At 46.3% G+C, this 22,804-nt stretch overlaps 1 protein-coding gene across 1 annotated transcript in view; it reads left to right on the plus strand.

The window, feature by feature from the left end:
* The window catches only part of LOC138547460 (calreticulin-like), a 281,960-nt gene that overhangs the window by 54,950 nt on the left and 204,206 nt on the right, over positions 1 to 22,804 (plus strand). Inside the window, exon 2 of the mRNA XM_069642212.1 lies at positions 14,851 to 14,952. Within this exon, the coding sequence (XP_069498313.1) occupies positions 14,851 to 14,952 (102 nt within the window). The remainder of the gene's footprint in view (positions 1 to 14,850; positions 14,953 to 22,804) is intronic.

Genomic DNA, 22,804 nt, shown 5'->3' on the forward strand with positions numbered 1-22,804 from the left:
CTGGCATTGTTCTGAGCAACCTTCCAAGTCATAATTTTCAGCCATCCATGACATTACAGAAGGGGAACGACAACTTGTTCGAAGTCCAGCTTGAACTGCTGGTTCACACCCCATCTACAGGATACCACAAGCGAACGCTGATGAGTCTAACAGACTATCTTGGCCTGGGTCCATTTTGTTGTGTGAAAAGGATAATTTACCTGGCAATGAGGTGAAACTAGATTGTCTGAGGGACCCTGACCTAGTCCATCTTCTTTGTTGACAATTACTGGCAAGAATGGATGGTAGTGGTGGATTCTTCCTAAATAGGATCTTAAATGCATCCTCAAAAGTAACTATAAGTGTGCCTTCCTGCTCCTTATGCTCTGTAACGGTGTATGTTTTTATGGTGCCTCTCTCTTAAAGTTGGCTTGAAATAAGAGCACCAATACACTGCCTGTGTCGTGTCACGCGTATTGCACCAGGAACTGTGAGATGCAGTTATTGATTTTTGCTGTTTGTTTTCACCAACACGTTTTTCATTACATTCCTGCCAGTCAGGTGTTCCTGCCAGTGGTGCACACTGTTTATTATTTTCTTCATCTGTAGGAGCTCAGGCAAGAGGCAGTTTACCTGCTTTGCCCTGTCTGAACGCTGCACTGGCAAATGTAGCTGGTGCGGACATCTGCCATCATGTGCCTTGTGTAGACCCATTTTATCCGTGTTGGCTCGACACATGGGCTGCTCATAGTTTCTTGTGTTACGCACGACCATGAGTCTCGCACAGTTGTGATTTTCCTCTTTCAACATGTGAGATATGCTGTTCAGTATTTCATGCAACTCTCAAATGTCTGTGATTGGCACATGATTACCGGCATGTCTGTGTTCGGAGCGAGCCACAGGGCTCCTACAGAGGCTAAAGTAGCGAACAGCACAAATGCCTGTTAATTAGCTACCTGTGATTAAGTCTCCAGCCTGATAGAAGATGATGGACCTGGAGTGGATTGGAGAGGGTACCCAGGTCACCCTCAATGGGCCCGCATCTATAGGCAAGAGTGAATCACAAAAGAAATTCTCATGGACGCTGTGACGAATCCAAAACATTTTTCCCTTCTTCCCAAGTGGGAGCCCCCCCCTTTCGAACTAGGGAGGTGAGCCCTCTATGCAACACCCACCCTAGGGGACAGGACAAGCATGATCCCACTGGGGACGCAGAATGCCTAAAGGATACTCCCCACTTTCCCTTCCCCTTAAGACTGACATTTTTACTGGTTACATGGGAAGTGAGCAGGTAATTATGTGCAGGGCCCCTCTAACGTTGAAGGTTCAGTTTCTCACCTGCATTTGTCGTCAGCTACCTGTGGAAGCCAGAGCCAATCAAGTATCTTCTTCCGTTGCAGGGAGGAACTTAAAGACCGACGTACAAGCAGTAAAGGGGAGAGCATCCACTGTGGAGTGAGGAATGCAAGCTTGCAGAGTGGACCGAGGAGGAGCCAAGTACGAAGCAGATGCTGAGGTGGGTGGAATCCAGAGACAGCTCGGGGAATGCTGTAGCTTTTACAAAGGTAGAACCTCAAGCCAGAGAGGGGCCACTGAGCAGGAAACGCTACTACCACTGAAGTCGAGAGGTACCAGCATCCCGGAGCACAGACGCCCACACTTCCAGCAGGAAAAAGACCGCTTGGAGCAATGCCACCGAAAGGGACAAAGAAGCCTGTAATCCGTGAGGGGACAAACAAGAGCATACCCCGGGAGGGGACAAAGAAACCAGAGAAAACCAAGGGGTCAGAGAAGCCTGCAGCCCACGAGGAGCCAACCGAGAGCCTACCCTGGGACGTGACGAACAAAACCGAACAAGCAGACAGGGCAAAGCAGCTTGTAACCCGCAAGTGTGGGGCAAACAAAAGAGAGCAAATAAAGGGGTAAAAGAAGCCCATAGCCCATAAGGGGGCACAAGAGCATACTCCAGGGCGAGGCAAACGAAAGAGAGCAAACGATGGGGAAAGAGAAGCCTGTAGCTTGTGAGGGGCCTACCGAGAGCATACCCCAGGACGGGATGAACAAACCCTAAGCAGCAGATTGGACAGAGAAGCCCTGAGCCCACGAGTGGCCTACCGAGAGCATACCTCAAGGCAGAGTGAACAAAACCAAACAAGCAGATGAAAGAAAGAAGCCTGTCGCCCGCGAAGAGCCTACAGAGAGCATACTCCAGGATGGGTGAATGAAAGGCAGCAAACGAAGGGGGAAGAGAAGCACGTAGACTGCGAGGGGACTACCGAGAGCATACCCCAGGATGAGACAAATGAAAGAGAGCAAATGAAAGTTCAAAAGAAGCGTGCAGCCTGCGAGGGGACTACCATGGGCATACTCCAAGATGATGTGAATGAAAGAGAGCAAACAAAGGGGCACGAGAAGCCCATAGCCCACGAGAGGTAGACTGAGACCATGCCCTAGGACGAGGTTAACAAAACCAAATAAGCCAAAGTGTCAGAGAAGCCAGTGGCCTGCGAGGGGCCCCCACGAATATACCCCAGGAGTGGGTAAACGAAATTGAACAACTCATTGGGGCAGAGCCATCTAGAGCCCACACGGAGCTAGGAAAAGCATCAAACCATTAGAAGGTGAAGAAACAGTAAATCAGAGCAAGGAAACCAGGGGTCTAGCTGAAGATGTCAATCTTGAGAGCCCAGGAGGGCCCAGGAATGAACATTCTTGAACTTGGGGGCACCAAGACTCCTGGTGCAAATCTGTATATCATTGGAGAAGGAACAAAATCCTACGGTTCATTGACAACATTATTTTTAACACAACCGGATCTTTAAGAGACATTTTTCTTTTGACAACTTTTATTAATTCTGAGACACCATAGTCTCACTAAACTCTATGGTCAACATCCAAAACCAACAGCCACTACTTCCTGATGTGAAGTAACCATTCACTAAGCCACAGATCCTTCTTTCTTTCTTCTTGTCTATAGAATAGAATATTGTTAGGTTAGGTTAGTTTAGGTTTGGGATGGAGGAGTGACGTAAGGTTTGTGACACATCCTTACGAGCACCTTTTTGTTATTTTCTAGCACAGCAACTCACATTAGAAGTAAGGTTTAGAAAAGGTTTTTCTTTACTTATTAAAGCAGTGTTGAGCTATGCCTCCATGTTTGTCTCCTCTGTGGGACCCACCAGAGCAGTTCATGTTCAAACCCATTGATAGTTTTACCTCAATAGGGCCAATTAGGGGTGTGATGAATCGAGGGAGGTGAGCCCGCTCTGCATCACTTTCTCTAAGGGTTGAGGCAAGTGGGACCTCACTGGGAGAAAATCGCCTTTGGAGACAAAAATTCCCGTTCCTTTGAGGAACTCCCTTTACCAGTAAACATAATGGCATACATGTGTGCCTACCAAATCTTGTCAAGTATCAAGACTCGGTCGAAGAAGAGGCTGAGCATTGCTATTCTTCGGGAGAAAGAGAAAATAACCAATCCATCGAGATGAGTGGACTGAAAGGAGAACACTCATCATGTAGAGAATGAGAATGAAGACAAAGAGAGAGAGATCAGTGTGTCTCCATGCAGAGGAAGTTCACTGCTGACAAAAGCCTGGGAAGAGGCAGACCCATTGCAGGACGCGGAACCCGCAAATTCCAAACATGATGGGAAGCAAGAGAATAAACACTGAATAGTCAGCGCATCTGAGAGCCTGATACGAGAAGAATTGGGGGTGGCTTGACCCTGAGAGAATCTGAGTGGGCAGCTAGCCTGTGCAACAACACTGAGACCCACTGAGGGAAGCCACTACAAGCTGTGTGGCTCCCTGGTGGAATATTGAGGAAGCCAGAAGAAGCGCAGGGACCGCAGGCAAGTGCAGCGAAGAAGACGAACCTATGCCAGATACGTAAGAGTCCCAGGACCATGTCCAACGAAGAAGGAAGGTAACTGGGGACTGGGGAGGCAAGAGAATAATAACGAAGAGTATGAAACAGAACAAATAGCTTGTCTCAATACAAATAAGAAACAAGAGTTGCTATATTGTAACGGTAATGAAACAAACACAAAACCAGTAACTTTCATTGAAGGAGAGTTGAATAATTATTGTGAACTGTGATAGTTTGTGGAGAAGAATACAACTGTTCACTGGAGGGGATGAAGGTAGAAATGCAATATGTTTGCTAAAAGTAAATTTTGCAAATACAAGGTGTGAGAAACCAGAAGGTGTCTCACCCAATAGTCGCCGGAGATCTGTCATCCAGGTGGCCAGGACACGGCCATTGCTTCTGCATCCAGTTTCTGGGGGTGGACCAGTCCAGGAGGATCATCTGGGTGAGGGGTCTTCAGGGAGTGGGACACCGGATGGAGAGACACAGTATCCCCTTCCCTCTAATACCTTTACCCCATCCTACCCAGTAGGTTGTTTAGGAACACTGCCTCCCCTCCCCCTTTTACAACACAAACTCTTTCTCACGGATAGCCCGCTATAAGGGAAAACTGACAAACACCCGAGCCGTGTACCTGACATGTCCCAATACTATGGTCAGGCGAGGTCAGGTAATTATCGACAATCACTCACACCTGACTTCCATTAAACTTCCCCACACGGATAAAAGGTGGAGCACGAGAGCACACAAGGAAACCGCACTTTCTAGACGGAAGCTGAGCACGAGGAGAAATACTGACCCCCACCTCACTGGATGGTATGCGGCAAACTATCCGTCCATGTTAGCAGGTATCAAAGCTGACCTCCAAAAATGGAGGAACTTACAGATTTTGTGGTTAGGAAGGATAGCCACGGTGAAAATGGTAACCCTGCCAAGACTGCTCTATCTCTTCCAGGCAATCCCACTGGAGGTCCTTAAGGCCTTCTTCTGGGAATTAGGAAACGTCACTGACAACTTTGTTTGGGAGGGCAGGAAACCACAGGTGAGCATGTCCCTGTTGACGGCTCAGAAGAAAGCAGGTGGGTTGGGTCTCCCAAGCTTTCAATTGTATTATGAGGCCTCACAGTTGTGTATTATAAGGGAGTGGTTTACTGGGCAGGATGGGAAGCATTGGGTAGAAATGGATAGGGCGGTGGCAAGACACAATTTGAGGGAGCTCCTCTGGCTGCCACGTCAACACTGGCCCAGCCACATGTACTTGAGCAACATTATTAGATTAGTGGTGGACACATGGGATAGGCTGGCAAGGAAGAGCTTGATCGGGTTCTTTCCATCGCCATTCACACCAATTTGCAATAATGCAGATTTCTCACCAGGAATGGTGTGGGGGAGGGGGGTGGCGTTCGGATGCTGGCAAGGGGGAGGATGCTGGATTCTAAGGGACACATTCCAGGACCCCACTCCAAGGTCTTTTGTAGAATGCTAGCAACTCTTCGAATTGGGGGAGAAGGAAAGGCTGCAGTACTTTCATTTACGGCATTGGTAACAGAATCCGGCAATTAAGTCGGCGGCAACTCGTCAACTCACCCCATTCGAAAAAAGTTTCTAACGCCGCATGATGGGGTGAGGGGAATGAAATCAAGCCTGGCCGGCCTGGCCATACATGGGTAGTTAGGAGAGGATGATGGGGAAAGAGTTGGACAGGGAGGTCTGTGAAAAGCTGTGAAAAGCTGTGGAGGATGATCCCGAAGGTAGCCAGGGCGTCCCAAGTTCAAATGTTTTGGTACAAACTGGTTTTCTAGTGGAATTACACACCAGAGCAACTGTATAAGATCTACCCGGGGGCATTGCAGGAGTGTTGGAGGGAATGTGGGGCAGAGGGTACCTGGTCCGATATATTGTGGAATTGCCCGAAACCCATTCCTTATGGCAGGAGGTTCAAGAGTCTCAGCCCTTGATCTTTGAAAAGGAGGCACGGGAGGCGCTGTGAGACACACTGGTGGGGTTGAGAGGGCCTAGCAGGTGAGGGAGACAGAAATCCAGGACAATACTTATGATCGCTGCAATGAGTAAATATTATTTTGGTACGCCAGTTTGCGTGTGATTTTCTGTGAATTTATAACGGAATTACTGGAAACGTACTACAAAAGTATCGCTAAAACAGCTCGCATTGATGAAAAAACAAGATGTTAAAAGTTAAATGTTAAAGGTATTTGTACCGCGCATCATCACCAGTTGGTCCCCAGGCACTCTGGCGGATCTGCAAATGAGAAGGTGGGATGGGTTAGTAGGTGAAGCGGGAGTAGGATAGTGGGAGGAGTTGTGTTCTGTTGGCAGCTTCAACTCGGTATACACCGGGTGCTGAGCTTCGGTGCGAGTATTGGATCGATGTCAGTCCTCGTGTGCTGTTGGTGTTGCTTATGTGTTGTTGTGGTGTTGTGAAGTGCGTGCAGGTTGTTGTGCGAGAGGTGGTTGTGTGAGATTTTTGAGTGAGATAAGTCTGCAGAAATGCTGAGTTTTTTGTTGGTCGGTTGTATGAAGGTTAATCAGGAGTTCAAAAATCTGTCCGACTGTGGCACTCGCTAATCCTCCCAATTTCATCTGGGTGGGAATAAGGGCTATGCATGGCAGGGTTTGGTTTGTGTGGGGCGCTCCCTGTGCTGTTCTAACGTGGTTGTAAGTGTTCAGATTGCTCCTCGCCGTTCTATTCTAGCCAGCTCTGTGGGTGTTCTAATGCTGATGGATTGATTAATTTGGGTTGGGTGTCTATTCTCCTCTTTGGGTGCTGGGGATGGTGTAGCTGACTCCTCTCAAAATGTCTATCTAAATGCGTCTGCCGGTTTGGATATGGTACGTCCGGGGGGAGTGGTGACTCATTTAAGGCTTTTGTCTGGGTCTGATTATGTGATCAGTCTCTGGAGGCATCCTTTGTGGCTATTTCCCATGATATCCTATGGTCTGTCGTGTGGTCGGTTCTTTGGGTTCAGTGTTTGTCCATTTGAGAGTGGCCGAGGTTGGTGGTATTTTCATTGTTGTTTTAATGGGGTGGGCATTCTAGTGCGTCGCTGTTGTGGTTATGTTGTGAAAAGCCATGATTTGAGGAGTTTCCTGAATTCTAGGTGGTTTGTTGTGTTCCGTATATTCTTAGGTAGGTCGTTCCAGGTTTTCGGTGCCTGGTGAGAGAAAGAGAAACCTCCAAGTTTTCTTCTGCTATAGGGTTTTGGTTCCAGGCGGATGTCGGTGCTTGATCTCAGTGTTCTTGTCGGTTGATGTAGGCGTAGTTTATCGCTTAGGAATTGTGCACCTTGTTTGTGTATTGCTCTGTGCGTGATGCACATGGACTTGAACTTTATTCGCTGTTTTAATGGTAGCCAGTGTAGTATTTTGTAGCGCGGGTGTGATGTGTTCTCTTCTGGATACCTTGAGGAGGAGGCTGGCTGCTGCATTTTGTTTGCATTGTAGTTTTTTTAGAAGACGTTCGGGTATACCCAGGTATAGGCTATTGGCGTAGTCTACTCTGGACATGATCAGAGCGATGATGGTAAGTGTTTTGTTGGCGAACGACAGGAACGGTAGGATCCTTTTGCTGCTCGCAAGAGGAAGAAACATTTTTTGAGTAGAGAGTTTATTTGTGGCTCTAGAGTGAGGTTGTTATCCATCAGGACCCCTAGCTTTTTTACAGTTGATGATGGTTCTGGTGTGGTGCCAATCTCTCTTGGCCAGGGGATGTAGCTGATGTCTCCTCCCTTTTTTGAAACAATCATTATCTCTGTTTTGCCTGGGTTGATTTTGAGTTGGTTGAGGTTCATCCAGTTGAATATCTCACGAAGGCAATTCTCTAGTGTAGTGTTTTCTTCTCGGGTGTCGTGTGTTGAAGATTATTTGAGTATCGTCGGTGTAGTTGTAGCATGTGAGGCCATGTTTTCTTATGAGTTTGAATAGTAGGTACATGTAGATGTTGAATAGAAGCTGCAAGAAGGATGATCCTTGTGGTACTCCGCACGTGGAGTCTCTAGGTTTGGATTTAAAAGGTTTCATGCATATGGTTTTGGTTCTGTTTGTTAGGAAGGATTTGATCCATAGTAGGGCGGTGTCTGTTATCATTAGTCCTTCTAATCTCTTTATGAGGATGTCGTGGTTGACAGTGTCGAAAGCTGCGGACAGATCAAGGAGAATCAGGGCGGTGCTGTTGTCCGAGTCTGCGTTCATTTTTAGGTCGTCCCATATTGAGAGGAGAGCTGATTCTGTTCCTCTCATTGGTCTGAAGCCAACTTGTGCCTGGTCTAGTAGGCAGTGCTCGTCTATGAATTCTTGGGTTATTTTGTAGACATACGTTTCTAGCAGTTTGGCTATGTAGGGTATATTGGAGATGGGTCTGTAGTTGGATAAGTCCTCTACGTTTCCTGTTGTGTCTTTAAGTAGCGGCTTGATGCACGCTGATTTGAAGGCCTGAGGTACTTTACGATGGCAGATTTTCACCTGAAATGCCTCTCAGCCTCTCGGCTGCAAAGCACCATGCGAGATATATTTCAGTTTTTTTGCAAGCAGGGGATACCTTCTTCTCCATCGAATAGCTTAAAAACCACTGGACGGATGTACCATCAAAAGGCACATCTGCTAAGCTTTGTGTCCAAGTTGTTTGATGCACATCAGTCCAGTGGATTATATGCTACTGGTGTTTAATTGAAGTGTTCTATGGACAAATAAATGGTACTAGGCGGGGGAGAGCTTTTTTTTCTTTTATAAATAACTTTTTCACCTTCTAACAAATTGCCCTTGAACACTTCCAGTTTGGCGTGGTGGGGCCAGTGCCAAACATTATTTTTGGTCCATTTCATCCAAATCCTTCCAGCAAAATCTATTAGCTTTAGGATATTGGAAAAACTATAACTATAGGGTGGCAACCATGCATATATATATATATATATATATATATATATATATATATATATATATATATATATATATATATATATATATATATATATGTGTGTGTGGTGGGCCCACTCCCTAAAAATTAGTCCACCAAATGGACGACAACATCTTGCAGATCATTCTAATTACTGCCCACATTATAGGACACCATCTTGGGTTGGGAACAAATGTTCTAGCAAAGGCCTGGTGAGTGCAGAATTGAAGCCACCACACCGGAACTAAGGTACTTTAGGTGTTCGTTTTTGGTTTGGGCCTGCATGGAAATGAAGTACCACAATATTAAGAGAGAGGAGTGGGAGAGAATGGAGAGAAAGAGAAACATATAGGGGGAGAGAGAGAGAAAAAAGAAAGAATTAGAGTCACAGATAGTGCATATGGGAGCTGTCTGAAGAGGCCAGTTTGAGGTTGGGAGGTGTGGAAGCATTGGATCTCGTGGAAAAGGGTAGCAAAAGAGGAGAGAGGGCATGGTATTCAGCCTTTTATTCTAATACTCCCCAAAAAATACTCAGACAAGTCGGGAATATACCTCATGATGTCATCCAGCTGGCTACCATTTTGACCTGCCTCACTCAAGTCGGTATATGTATCTTGGTGTACTTTGGGCTTCACTCAGGGCAATTCTGCTATTTCAGGTCACCCCCAACGACCCTGGGTAGGTGTAAACTCTTCAGTGACCTGTGCCAGTAACTGCTTTAGCCCACCTGTTCTTCGCCATGCCTCCGCCGTAAGTCTCCACATGTCTATTTTTTGCTGCTTGGTGTGCTCCATAGACGACACCTCATAGGGGCATGGGTGCATTTCCTCCGCTCTACTGAACCCTCCTGCCTTTCTTAGTTACAGACTTATCTGGTTATAGGTCAAAGTTTCGACTCAAAAGGGTCGAATCAATTCGACCGAATAAAGGGTCGCATTTTTTTTTATTTTTTTTTTGGGGGGGGGGTCTCCCCCCCACCCCCCTAAATCCCCGTTTTTGGTGTAAATACACCTTTTTTTTTACCTATGCTAAGGCAAAAAAAAAATATACATTAAAAAAAAAAATTCATTCCTTTTGTTTTCGGTCGAATTGACTCGACTCTTTTGTCATTTGACCCTTTTGAGTCGAAACTTTGACTTTGGTCGGACACCGACTTATCTATAAAGGACACATATTGTGTTTACGAACTCCTTTGTCTAGCTTTTCATTTTGTCTGTTCCAAAATGTGATTAATTTGCTGCTGGCTTGAGATGTGTTTGTGGAGAAGACTCAGGAGGGTAGGCAAAGCATAGCATCTTTGTGTACCATACACACTCCCTGCAATGATCTTCTGTATACTAGAGCCTAAGGTTTAAGTAAAGTGAATCTGTGCCCCAATAGATTGTGTAGATTTTCTGACAGAGGGTATCTTGAAAGGTGGGTAATTCTGCCAATTTTTCCACAGGAATACTTTCATCTATTTACAGAGAATCTTTCTGTGCATGGAATTTCAATATAGGTTTTTCACATTTGTAAAATTGTGTGTCAAAATGTGCAAATTCTGTAATGGATTTACAGGTCCACTCCAAGCCTGGTATCTTATCACTAAGCCACTACCGATGGCCCGGAAGAGATCAGTGAGTTTATCCCTTGGTCACGCATAGGAACATCATCCGGCTCTTTTCACACCAACATTTGCTTATGTTCAAAAGCATAAGTGCTTTCACTGCAGTTCATTGGTGGAAGATTTCACCTGTAATTGAAAAGGCTCTCCATGGAAGTCATTCCCATGTTAGTAGTTTTATTTGCATTAACGTATGAAAATGTGTGTGTGTTTATGCATCAGTTGGTTCCATGGTGCCTGCAACCACACCGGAGATGTGGACTACACCTCCGGTTACTAGCCGGTAATGTGTGTGTAGAGTGACACCGCAGAGTCCTCCACACGTCAGCCTGCTTCCCTTGCTATCTACTGTCAGATATATTCAGAAGGCTGACTCAAACTCCTGGCATCCTATCATCTGGAGCGACTATCTCCCATTTATTCGAAAAGCCTCTGGAGCATGAAGCCTTCCGAATGATAAGAAAGCAAGGATCTGAATTATGCATAGTCTTGCTCACACAGGTATTATGTCTCCTGCATTTCTGAAGGAGTTGTTAATAATTCACGTGTAGAAAAGAGTGAACCTTTTGTGGTGTAAAAATTCATGCAGGCAGGCTCAAGTTTAGCAAAGTATCCAATACATCAGGACCACTTGTAAAACTTCCCATTAAATTCAACACTTTTTTCTTTCAGTAGAATAGTCCCCTGCAATGGTGCAGACCTGCTGCAAAATGTTGGTATGTTAGGTTGCCTTGGACAGTGGTAATAGTTTCGAAGGTTGCCTTGGACAGTGGCAATAGTTTCAAACACATTCCTTCCATCAATTTGTGGGTTTTGCTTTGTCTCCCTAAGTGAGATAGGGTCTGTCCATCTACGAGTCCCTTACTTGCTGCTTCATATGGAACCAAACTTCACCTTAATGTTGAGGCCTAACTAAGCTGAAATATGTATGAGGTTGAATGTTTTCCTGAGTAGAAAGGAGGCAGCCTTGCAGTTCGGGCAGGATGCATCTCGGTGGTGGCAGATCAAGACTGAGTTGCAAATGGTTGGTCCCCGTCTGATATGGTGCAGACAGGCTAGTAAAAAGAAGAGCCTAGAAGATTGCCCGAACACTGGCAATGGTTATGATTAACAGAAACCCTACACGGTATTGGTTTATCCCTTTTGGGCAGCCGATCATACCTCTAACTTTGGGCTTGACTCTCAAGGATATGGCCTTGAGTAAAATCAGGAGATGCTCTCTGCGTTTCAGATTTGCTTCTGCTACCTCAGAGCTGGTTCACAAAGCCTAACACTGGAGCAAATCTGGAGTTGCCTTGAGCATCTTTGAGATGCTTATTTACAAAGATTTGCTCAAGGGTAGCTCAAAGATGTTCCAGGAAATTTCGGATTTGCTCTAGTTTTAGGCTTTGTGAATCAGCTATGAGGTACCTTTGTCAACAGGGCCTTTAGGGCCAGAAAGAAGCCCTTGTTCATCATCCCACTGAAATGTATTGAGCACATTGGGATTTTATGGGGAACACAGAAGAGAAGTACATTAAGAATTTCCAGAACAGTTCTATGAAAAGCGTAACAGTCGAGAAGCATGCGGCAGGCAGGATCAACTGCATATGTTCACATCAAGACCCCTCAAAACCCCCGTTTTCACCAACAAACTATTGAACTATGCACATGTTTCTGGCATAGTTTTACAGTATGGAATTGTGTTCCCCTAAAAGAGTGCAGTCTTCCGCCTTTCAACGCAATCTGATGTTACCGGGTTGCTGCAGCAGTGTCACTGTAATAGGTCTGCTTACCCACTTAGCCAAGGGTGACTGAGTTAAAGGAAGCAAACATGAGTGATATGGGGTTGGTATGGGTAATGCTGCTTCTGTTCAGTAGGCATTGGTGTTTGGGGTACAACATGCATTCATCGAAACAATTCATTGAAAAATATAGGGGTTGTGGGTAAGGGTATATAAGGGTATATAAGCGGTGGGGGGGTCGGGAATAGTGTAAAATTAATAGGGGAGCGGGCTGAAGGGGAGGGGCAAAAATACAAATAACGTTTGTCAATTAGTTTCGTCCGAAAATAATTTCGGTAAAAACACATCGAAAAAAGACTGTCCATGAATGAACATAGAACCGGTGCTTGGAACTGAGAAGGCATCCTAGTCATTTGTCTTTGGCCCAAAGGCCAGGAATAGGGTCTTCTGGAGTGGTAATCAAATGAACTTTCATGGGTTAAACATGTCCCTGTCAGTCATTTTAGGAAAAATAACATCACCAACACATATTTTGAATCCAACTTATTTAGTAAGTGTGTATTCTGCAGCAATTACGGTGTGTTGTGACCACATGAAGTCTCCTCCTTTGCCACAGAAACCAGAGCTGTTTAGAAGATCACCATTTGCCATTTTAGGTCTGGTGAGTGAGAGCTTATTCTCTGCCAGCCTATTGCACGTACAGGTGTAGAGGCAAACTGCTGCTCAGTCAAGCACGACCTGTGCATCTTTCTAAAAGCTCATTTCAAACAGCAGCCATGTTTCAAGAGCCAGTGGAGCTGTGCAAATAAGTTTTGCAAAATGTGATTTAAAAATCATGTTTTTTCCTCTGCTACTTTGTAACTACACTGCAACTGGAGACATTGTTGCATGTCATCTTGCATACTGTGCGAAACCTTATTGTATGTATATACTGTGATCATTCTTCCTGCCTAACTTGTAACCATTACTGTATTGTACTTACCTTGTCAAGATATTTATTGTATGTATATACTGTGGTCATTCTTCCTGCCTAACTTGTAACCATTACTGTATTGTACTTACCATGTCAAGATATGCGCCCGGTTGCCCTTGGGCCTGGCTGCGCTATATAAATAAATAAAATACAAAATACAAATACAAATACATTAGCCTGTTCCCCTCTTCTCTGCTCCATTACATTGTGGTGTTATTATTTATACTATTGCTTATGGCGTCCGCTGTTAGTGTACTTAACTACATAAGAAGTACGTTCCTAGTCCATAATGGCAGATCAGAATGTGCAGGCCTTTATTCATCTATGTACAGCAGTGGCCATTTTGCATGTGCCAGAGAAACTGATTAAGCTGGTGAGAGGTTTCCTGACTGTTGCTTTAAAGGGCTTAATGTTTGTGTTCATGCTGCCTGGTACAATGATGTTTTATTAACTTTCGTGCTGCTAATGTAACTGTCAGAATTGGGATGGATTTTGATTTATTGCATGGTGATTTTAGGTGCATGTTTTGTTTCCGTTCTGCTTGTACAGTCTAGTACCGCTTGTGGTTAATAGGTGGCACTATACAGCATGTCAAGTAAACATTGCCATACACTTTTTGTCACCACAAAAACGTTGCAACGTTGCCCTCGCCCATGCTAAAACATCTGATAAAGATAAAGAGGGCGATGAGCAATACAAAGTAGAACTTATAACCTCATAACAGCCAGTTTGTAAAAAACTTATTTTACAAGCATTGTACAACTCTATTCGCGATTTACACAGTGGTCCACTGTGTAAGTTGTAGAATGCTGCTTGAAAGAGCTCAATTAGTTTACCCTGCTTGCTGTATAGCTTGCTGCACCCTGCATGCTCCTGCTTGGCGACTGTGCATCCCACCCTGGGACTCGTCCACCGTAGCCCTTAGCCGAGGCCTCCTCCTTGGCACCCCTTGGCAATTCCCTTCCCGGGCAGCCACCAGCACTTGTCCGTTGACTCCCCCCGTCCACCCATCCATCCCTATCTCTTGCACTTCTCTTCGCTGAACTTGCATGGCCGAATGCCGCAAGGCCTAGTAGGGCCATGAATGTATATTTTCCATTGTTGTTAATTCCCCTTGTTCCCTCAACACTTAGGGCCTCATCATGAGTTTGGGGGTAGCCCTTAAATGCGGCGGTAGCGCTGTTATCGCCGCATTTAAGGGTCCGCCAAATCATGGCTTCAGCTGATTTCCCCCCAGCTCATAGCGCCTAAAATTTGCTGATTTTCTGCGCGTTTACCACCGGCGGGAAATCCGCCGTCGGTAATAGCGTGAAATTTGCCCATTGAGCCCAATGGGGAATGGGGAATTCCTGAATGGGTTCAATGGGGAATGGGCAATACCCGTTCCGCCAAACCTGTGATCCGGCGCTAATATCGCTGGTGGGTTTGGCGGTAGGGCTATTAACGCCAGCGCTATTAGCGCCGGCGTTACCACCCAACTCGTGATGAGGCTCTTAGCCTTGAGGTGCCTTAAAACACAATTCTTTTGTATAGCCGCCTAACAAATGCCCAATAAATAAATAAATACATAAATAAGGGCATGATGGCAATTAAAAACACAGAACAACATAATTGAAATGCAATAGGCCTCCATCTTTGAGCATAAAGAGAGAATCAGTCATCACTGCAAATGTATCTATTTTATATCCATTCAGAGAAAAGTCATGAGTTGTTGTCTCGTAAACACATCTGTTCTGTAAAGTTTAAGTTAATAGTTGTTGAATAGAAACCTTACTTTCCATATTTTTTTCAGATGAGTGGCAGAAACGATGGATTGAATCCAAGCATAAATCCGATTATGGCAAATTCCGTCTTACTGCAGGAAAGTTCTATGGAGATGAGGAAAAGGATAAAGGTACATTTATCTCTTAATCAGATGCATAGTTATAATTGCAAACGCTCCACATTCTATTGAGTGTATCTGCTTCATATACATGTTCATGTTCTGTTTCTTTGCAGCACACACACACTCATACACCTTGATCTGTCATTCTTCAATATTAATATAAATGATTATGCAATAAGTATAGGTTATTATTTAATTGAATTCTTAGCTCAATTCTAAGCACTCGACAAAATTACAAAAAGAACACTGAATACAAGAGCAAACAGCATGACATTGCCATTGATTAGATATAGCAAAAAGGTGAGTTTTGAGAGCTGGGACAGAAACAAGACTGGATGCAGAGTGGAGAGCATAGGGAAGAGCATTCCAGATTTTGGAAGGACAGGAAAATGAGCAAAAGCGGGACTGGGCACAAGGAGGGTATGAACGAGCTAATAGGAAGAGAGATGATAATTAAAGGTGGTGGGGAGAGAATATGGAGCTAAACCATGGGCACGTTTGACGACAATACAGAGGTAGGAAACCTGAAGATGGACAGCGAAAGAACCAGCTAAGAGAATTTAGGGTGGAAGATAAAGGGGATCGGAGAGGGAGCAGGACTAGAAGACAGATAACTGAGCTAAAAGATAGAATTAAGTGGAGAGAGTGAGTGTAGGAAGGAAGGCCAAGGAGAAGTGAGACACTGTAGTCATGATAAGAAAATATCAGTGTTAGAACCAGGGACTTAGTAGCAGATGAGAGAACGAAATGTAGCAAATGGTATTAAGTTGAAAATGGGATGGACAAACAAGAAAAGAGATGTGAGATGTAAAAAAACGTGAAGGAGCAAAAGGTACCTGTAATTATGGTTAAGATGAAACCCCTTTTTGTAAGAACACTTTTTCAGTTGCTTATAACTTATGCACGTTGAGTGAGCCTGCAAGAAACCTCCCGAAAAATATATATCCAGCTTAGCCGTTTAGTGAGGTTGCTTTGTTGGGGATGGGCAGTGTTATAAGGATGGTCCTTAATCACATGTTTCCATTGCAGTCTTGCATGGGCAATGTTTCTCGCAACTACAGCATAACCCGCTGCAGGGGTTTGCACCAAACCTGCAGGAATAGTAGGGCTCCACAAATTTCAGTAAAGCCCAATCTGAACGGCTAATTTAAAGAGCCATTCTGATTGGTTGGGAAATTGTGAAAAATGTTCAAATGTTTGTCACTGGGGCTTGCAAATTTTCATCACCAGCCAAGATCCTTGGGAAACTTGCAGGTGCAAGGAACATGGCCAAAGGCCATGCCTTGGGCAACGTATCTGCTGGGCATGGGCAGAAGCCATTTATTTATTAGTGATTTATATTTCATTTAATTCCAGACTTGGCGAAGGTCGATTTTCTATGGCAGGGAGGGCAACTTGTGATGTCATCAATAGTGCATGATGGTGGCCAAGTTATGGTTGCTATAGGAACCATAACAGGATAATGATTTTGATATTTTGTGCTGCAACTATATATATATGGGTGGGAGAGTTGTAAATGTACTCTGAAAAAGACCACTGACTGATTATGTGGACTTCAACTGTGGCAACCAAGTGGGCGAGATACCTCACAAATGTTGGGACCAGGGGTGGTATGGGGAGGGTTCCCTGGTCACCCCACTTTGTGCTCCTCATAGGGCAGGGGACAGTCACACGTAACACCACAATCACACTTTCCCTTTCTGCCACCCTCAAGAGGCATCCTGGCGCAGGAAAGGTCAAAACCCATCCCTTTCCAGCAGCACTGTGTAAAGAACGGATTAAAAAATGATTGACATTTTTGAATCCCTAGACTCCTCTGTTATTCACCAAGAGGTTTTTGCACCATGTATGATATGATAAGTCATTTATAACGTGCCTGTACACAAGTGTTTCTAGGCGTGGCAAGACAAGGGGCGGGGGACAAGACAAACGATCTTACTAGGCCTTGTATCATTTACATCTTGCAAGTGTGACAGCCTTGTATGAGTTGCCAGCCTTGGGATCCCTAGATATATAGTTAATGCAGCTCGGGTCTGCTAATGTGTTGTGAATTGTTACTGTTTGCTTGTTGTCTGTACACCTAGGAACAATGTACTACTAGGATTATACCTAGGAGTCAGTAACTAACATGCCTCTCTGTGACACCACAGGATTAAACTAGAGTCCAATAAAGGTGAGTACAGTAACCATGAGTTGTGCTTCCTGTGTTATCATTTGATCACAAGGAGGTTGAATGATAGGCTTGTTCCCTTTCACTAGATGCGATTAGTTGCCTTGAAACTGTCCCAGACACATTGGATTCCCACCTCTCCCATATCGTTGAATAGGAAGTATTCCTTGATCCCCCGAATCAATTCCTGTTGCACCACTTTGTACTTTAGCAGGAAGTCATTGCATCTCCAATTCTCCCAGGGATTTTTCCGTTCCCCCGTATTGACTAAGATTGCTACCATATCATAATCCGACCGCGGAATCCGTGCTACTGGAGATTGTAATACCTGGTCTCTCAGGTTCTTGTCCACCAGGATCAAATCTATTCACGAGAAGGAATCGTGGGCTGCTGAGAAGAAAGTGTATGGCATATGCCCTTCTGGCACCGGGCGGAGGGAGTCACACAAACCTAGTATCTCGCTAACCCCATTAAAATGCTCACATTCACTTGGATTGGTTTTACACATTCATTCTCCCTCCATCCTCTTACGATCCCTCTGAGGGTCCAACACCATGTTGAAGTCCCCACCCACCACCAGTTGACCTTCAGCGAATTGAATTAATTTAATGTTTAATTGATTTATTTGAAGAATTGAATTTTAAAAATGTTATTTCTATTTTCTTAATTGTAATAATAATTGTAAACTATGTAATTGTATTGAAAGGTTGATTTATCAGCCGAATCAAATAATACAAAAATTAATTTATCTCAGTCTTTTTCCCAGAACTCGCATTGCTGCACATTCGGGGCATATATTGAACCAATCATGAATCTAACCCTCTGCAAATGACCCTTTGCAAACACATACCTCCCGTTGAAGTAGGCCAAGACCGCATCCATCATGAAGCTCAACCTGGTCCAGACCAAGACAACTACCCCCACCTCTTTTTTACATCGGAGGCCATAATCGCTTCCCCCACCTCCTGGGAGCGTAGTCTGGGTTCCCATCCCTTCTTCCAAAGCGTTTCATTGTAGACACATCCAATCAGGTTTGGACCTCTTGAACTCACATAACACCATCGATTTTTGGAGGGTGAGTTAAGGCCCCAGACCTTTAGGGAGCCTATCTGCATATAACCCTGGCCAGACATCTCCTTTTTCCCAGCGGAACCCTCTATTCCCCTCTCTCCTGAGACAAGTCCACGTTCAGGACCCTTTGAACTGGGTCTCAACACCACACCATTGAATTATGAAGTTTAACATCTTGAACATAAACCACTCTTCCCCCTCCCATGCCCCCTTTCCCCCCTCACACTCTTAGGCATCCAACCCCACCTGGAACCATCTCCCCTGACAAGATTGAATCACCAGTGGTCCTCCCCACTCACAGACCGGCTCAACCAAGCTCTCCATTTCGTGCCCCCACTCTGCTTTCTCTACAACCTACATACACTTCTTCAATATGTCTTCCCCCATCATAATCATTGAAACACTATCCATACCCCCCCCCTCTACCCCCTTGATCATCTCAAAGGAGATGGAGAAGGGGCAGCCCCAACGGTACCTCACCCCCTTCTCATTGAGCCACTTCGTCAAGGGGGAGCATAGGGGCCTCATCATCAGTGTAAGTGCTGACAGGTCTTGATAGATCGCCACCTTCACGTTTCCCAGGGACACAGAGCCCAGCCCCCTTGCCTTCTCCAGGACTGTTTGTCTATCCGGATAGTTATGGAAGTGTGCGAGTACAGAGTGTCGGCCCCTCCCGATCGCTCCCGCCCTGTGGACCTTCTCAAATTAGGGTTAATCCATGTTCTCATCTCCAAACAGTGCATTCACCACCCCGTGGATGGTGTTCCTCAGGTCGCATTCCGTTTTTTGCCTTCCTTTTCTGGGATTCCAAAAAATGTCAAATTATTCCTCTCTCCCGGTTTTCCAAGTCATCCATCTTTAGGGCTACCTCGCCTTCCCTGCTCTCCAGTTCCGCCAGCCTCATGTCCATCTGTGTTTCCAGTGTCTCGAGGGAGGACTGGTTATTCTCCACCGCCTGTAGCCTCTCATCCATACTATCAATTCTGACATTTATTCTGTCTACTTTTCCACCGATGTCTGCCCTCATTCCTCAGATCTCCTCAAGGAGGGAGGCGATATCTTTCTTGGTGGAAATGTTGGAGTTGTATGTTTCCCTCCCAGAGACTGCGTTCCGATATTCAAAGTGTCCCAACTTTTCCCTCTAGTCCATGTGCGGGTCGAGGCTCTAGTTTATTACGTTGGGTGCTGCCTCGTCCCCAGTTTCCTTGCTGGTTGACCTGCGTTGTAGTGGAGCTACCTGTGCATCTCTTCCAGGGGCCTACCCTCTGCTGCCGTCCCCGCCTTTATTTTCCGTCCCGCAGTCCAATTTACTTAGGTGCTTCTGGGGATGCGGGGGGTGGCAAGATGGGATCGTCATTCTCCTACTCCTCTTTAAGGTGCGAGGTCCTTCAGGTGTCTTGGCACCCACTGTCTGGGTTTGTGGTGTTAGGAGATGTGGATTTTCCCAGAGGTGGCCACACGCCCCCGGTAGTTGTCCTGGGAGCCCTCACCTCAGCTCCCATGGGTCTACTGTGGGCCCACAGGGCAGTGGGTGTGGGGCAGATCTCCATCGTTTCTTGTCTAGGTCCTCCTTGGGCCTGCTACTTTGCTGCCTACACCCCCTCCAAACCTCTCCTCTCTCCCCCCTGGATGTCTTCTGCTCCCCCTGTTGCCGGGGTTTCAAAGACTCCTCAAGCTGCCCACGCTCCTTGCCCCGATAGAGTAACTGCTGCGGTAGTCTACTTTAGGGCACTCTCTTTACGAGGAGGGTTGGTGCCCCTCCTGTGTCTTTCTTACAGGGTTATGTTATGGGAACTTGTTAAAGCGCACGTACGCCAGAAGGCATCATGGCGCTGGAGGCATAAAGGAGGTTTCAATCTAAATACACAATTAGAATAATATAGTTTTTTGTTTCCGCCGAAAGACAAAGTGATCAGCTGTACTCCGCAGAACAAAGGGAAGGTCGTTCCAGGCCTTTGCAGCCACAACAGAGAAGGCCCGTCCCCCTGAATGGGCCAGCCTAAACCGAGGAACGGCTATCAGGAGGGCTGACTGGGAGCGGAGAGCACGTGTAGGAGAGCAGTGCACAAATTTGGCTTGCAAATACTATGCTCCAATACCGTAAAAATCCAGATGGACAATACACATGGACTTGAACATAATCCGAGCCGCAACGGGGAGCCAATGCAATTGCCTCAACAGAGGGGACAAATGTGTTCCAAACGGAGGGCGGAAGACGGATCTAGCCACTGTGTTTTGGAGAAGTTGGAACCGCTTAACCAGATAAAGAGGCTGCCCCAAGTAAACCGAGTTACAGTAGTCCAATACACTCAATACTAGGGCGGCAACCACCGGGGCTTGACAGACTGCAGGAATAAAAGGAGAACCTTCCGCAAGACCCAGAGTTTAAAATGGCCAGTCTTGCGGATGACCGCCACCTGCTCCTCCATGGCCAGGGAGACAGTGAGTTTAACCCCCAAGTTTCTGGCCGACAAAACGGGCATGGGGAGAGGGCCAAGAGAGGAAGGCCAGAAGTCAGCAGTACAAAACAAATGGGGAAAAGTGGTACCTACAACCAAAACCTCAGTTTTGCTAGCATTAAGCTTTAACCAGTTAAATGTCATCCATCCCCTAGTTCCTCAAGACATTTCCTCAGTCGAGTGGCTGTCTCAGACTGAGTTAGGTCCAAACGGACAAGAATCTGGGTGTCATCCGCATAGGAATAATAGCGGAACCCATGTGATTGAAGAAGAAGCAGAAGGAGTCTAATATGAATATTAAACAGGATGGGAGATAACGCCGATCCTTGAGGAACTCCACAATCAAGTGAGATAGGAGCAGAGGGGAAGGGAGGTTGAGAGACAGATTGCGAGCGGTCTGTAAGAAAGGCCGAGAACCAGTCAAGAACTTGGCCGGATAGACCAGCGGCAGACAGACGGGAGACCAGGTTGGAGTGGTCGACCGTGTTGAAAGCCGCCAACAGATCTAATAACAAGATGGCTCCTACACCACACTGGTCCACCAAGCGCACCAGGCCATTAAGCACAGAATTCAACACAGATTCAGTGCCTCTCCCCGGCCGAAAACTGGATTGTCCTCCAAGTCTATCCACTGTCTCCTTCACTCCCCGAGGGGTGCAGGCGAGGGTCAGCAGGCCAGGGTTAGGGGCCCCCTTATGTGGGCTGGGGTCCCTCCCTGCCCTTATTTCCTATGGCTCCTTTCGTTCTCAAGCTCAGGGATCCACCTTCTGCATCAAGCTGTCCCTCTACTCCTTCACGAAGTTCCAGAGCCACTCAACTCAGGCTCCAGCCTGGCCTGTTCACTATTTTATTCTATGGGACCCCTTTTCCATGGGCTTCTGTGTGGTCCTGTGCCCCCTGGCCCAATCGGGCTGTGGTGTCCCTTTGTCTGGGCTTTTGTCCGGGCCCACGCCCCCTCCCTGTCTTCACATACTGCTCGTCCTCTGTGCAGATCTTCCTGGTGCACTGAAGCTACTGGCAGATGTCCATGTTAGTGTATCTTATTATCCATGAGCCTCTCTGGCGCTCAATCTATCTGGATGTTGGTAAGTGTCCCATAGCCACTCAAGTAACTTCTTGAATGGTACCTGTTTTGCTTGGTTGTCTGCAGATCTACCATGGGCTACCAGGCTCTCCTCACTACAGTATACCCCAGTGATGCTTCTCGTCTCCTCCGCCGTGTGTTGTTTGCTGCTGGCATTTCTTCCTTCCTTGTAAGCCCCAAGGTAAGTCGTCTGCTGGACGCTGCCCATGCATTGCTCCAGCTGACCACCCTGTGACTCCTTAACTGCTCTCAGAACTCCCATTGCATTCCTTGCTGCCCACAGATCTCCGGGGCTTGCAGCTTGCCTCCTCACGGGCTGGACCGGACTGCGCCGGGATGTGCTGCCTTCTCATAGGTTTTCCAATCCAGGCACTGGCGCAGCTCCCCAAGGTGCGCTTCCTCGAAGGTGATGTTCCCACAGCCCTTGCTTGGGAACCGATCACTCGTTCCCCACGGCCACACTCCCTCAACTCCGAAGGGGGGGGCGCAGGCATTCTCTGGTTGCCGAACGGTTGTTTTTGTTGCTATGTGGAGGGGGCAGGGAGCGGACCTATCTCCCCTCTGTCCCCGGGTCGCCTCCTTTTGTGTCCTGGGCGCCGGCATTCACTGCAGGCTATTCTCCTGTGCACCTGTGTTCGCTGTCGGGAGTGTCCCTCCTTGCTGCGCCATGCTCACGGGCCTGATCACTTTCGAATTCGCTGGGGATCTTCTTCGGTTGTTACAGTTGCCATGGGCCGATTTGGTCCGTTTCTTCTTCTGTGGGTGCCTCAAACCTTCCGGCACCTTCAGTTCAGTCCATGACCCATGGGGGGGGGCCGAAAGTAGGGGCTCGTTCCACTTTAGGATTCTGAACGCAGGAGAGTTACGCCAAGGCTGTGTTCATCAGCGCGTCCCTTGGTGGCCTCCGAATTGCATGATTTGTTTTATATGTTGTACATCCATTTCTTGACTTGTTTTACATGTCCTGATTGGTAGTCTTTCCTATCAGATTTTGTTTAAACTTTAACTGTATTATTGTTTTTATTTGCACATTGGCTGATCTTAAATGACGTCTTGAATTGGGTAATGGTAGGCACA

Source organism: Ambystoma mexicanum, chromosome 1q (genome assembly GCF_040938575.1).
Source record: "Ambystoma mexicanum isolate Mex_15411 chromosome 1q, UKY_AmexF1_1, whole genome shotgun sequence".
In the NCBI taxonomy this organism is placed as follows: domain Eukaryota; kingdom Metazoa; phylum Chordata; class Amphibia; order Caudata; family Ambystomatidae; genus Ambystoma; species Ambystoma mexicanum.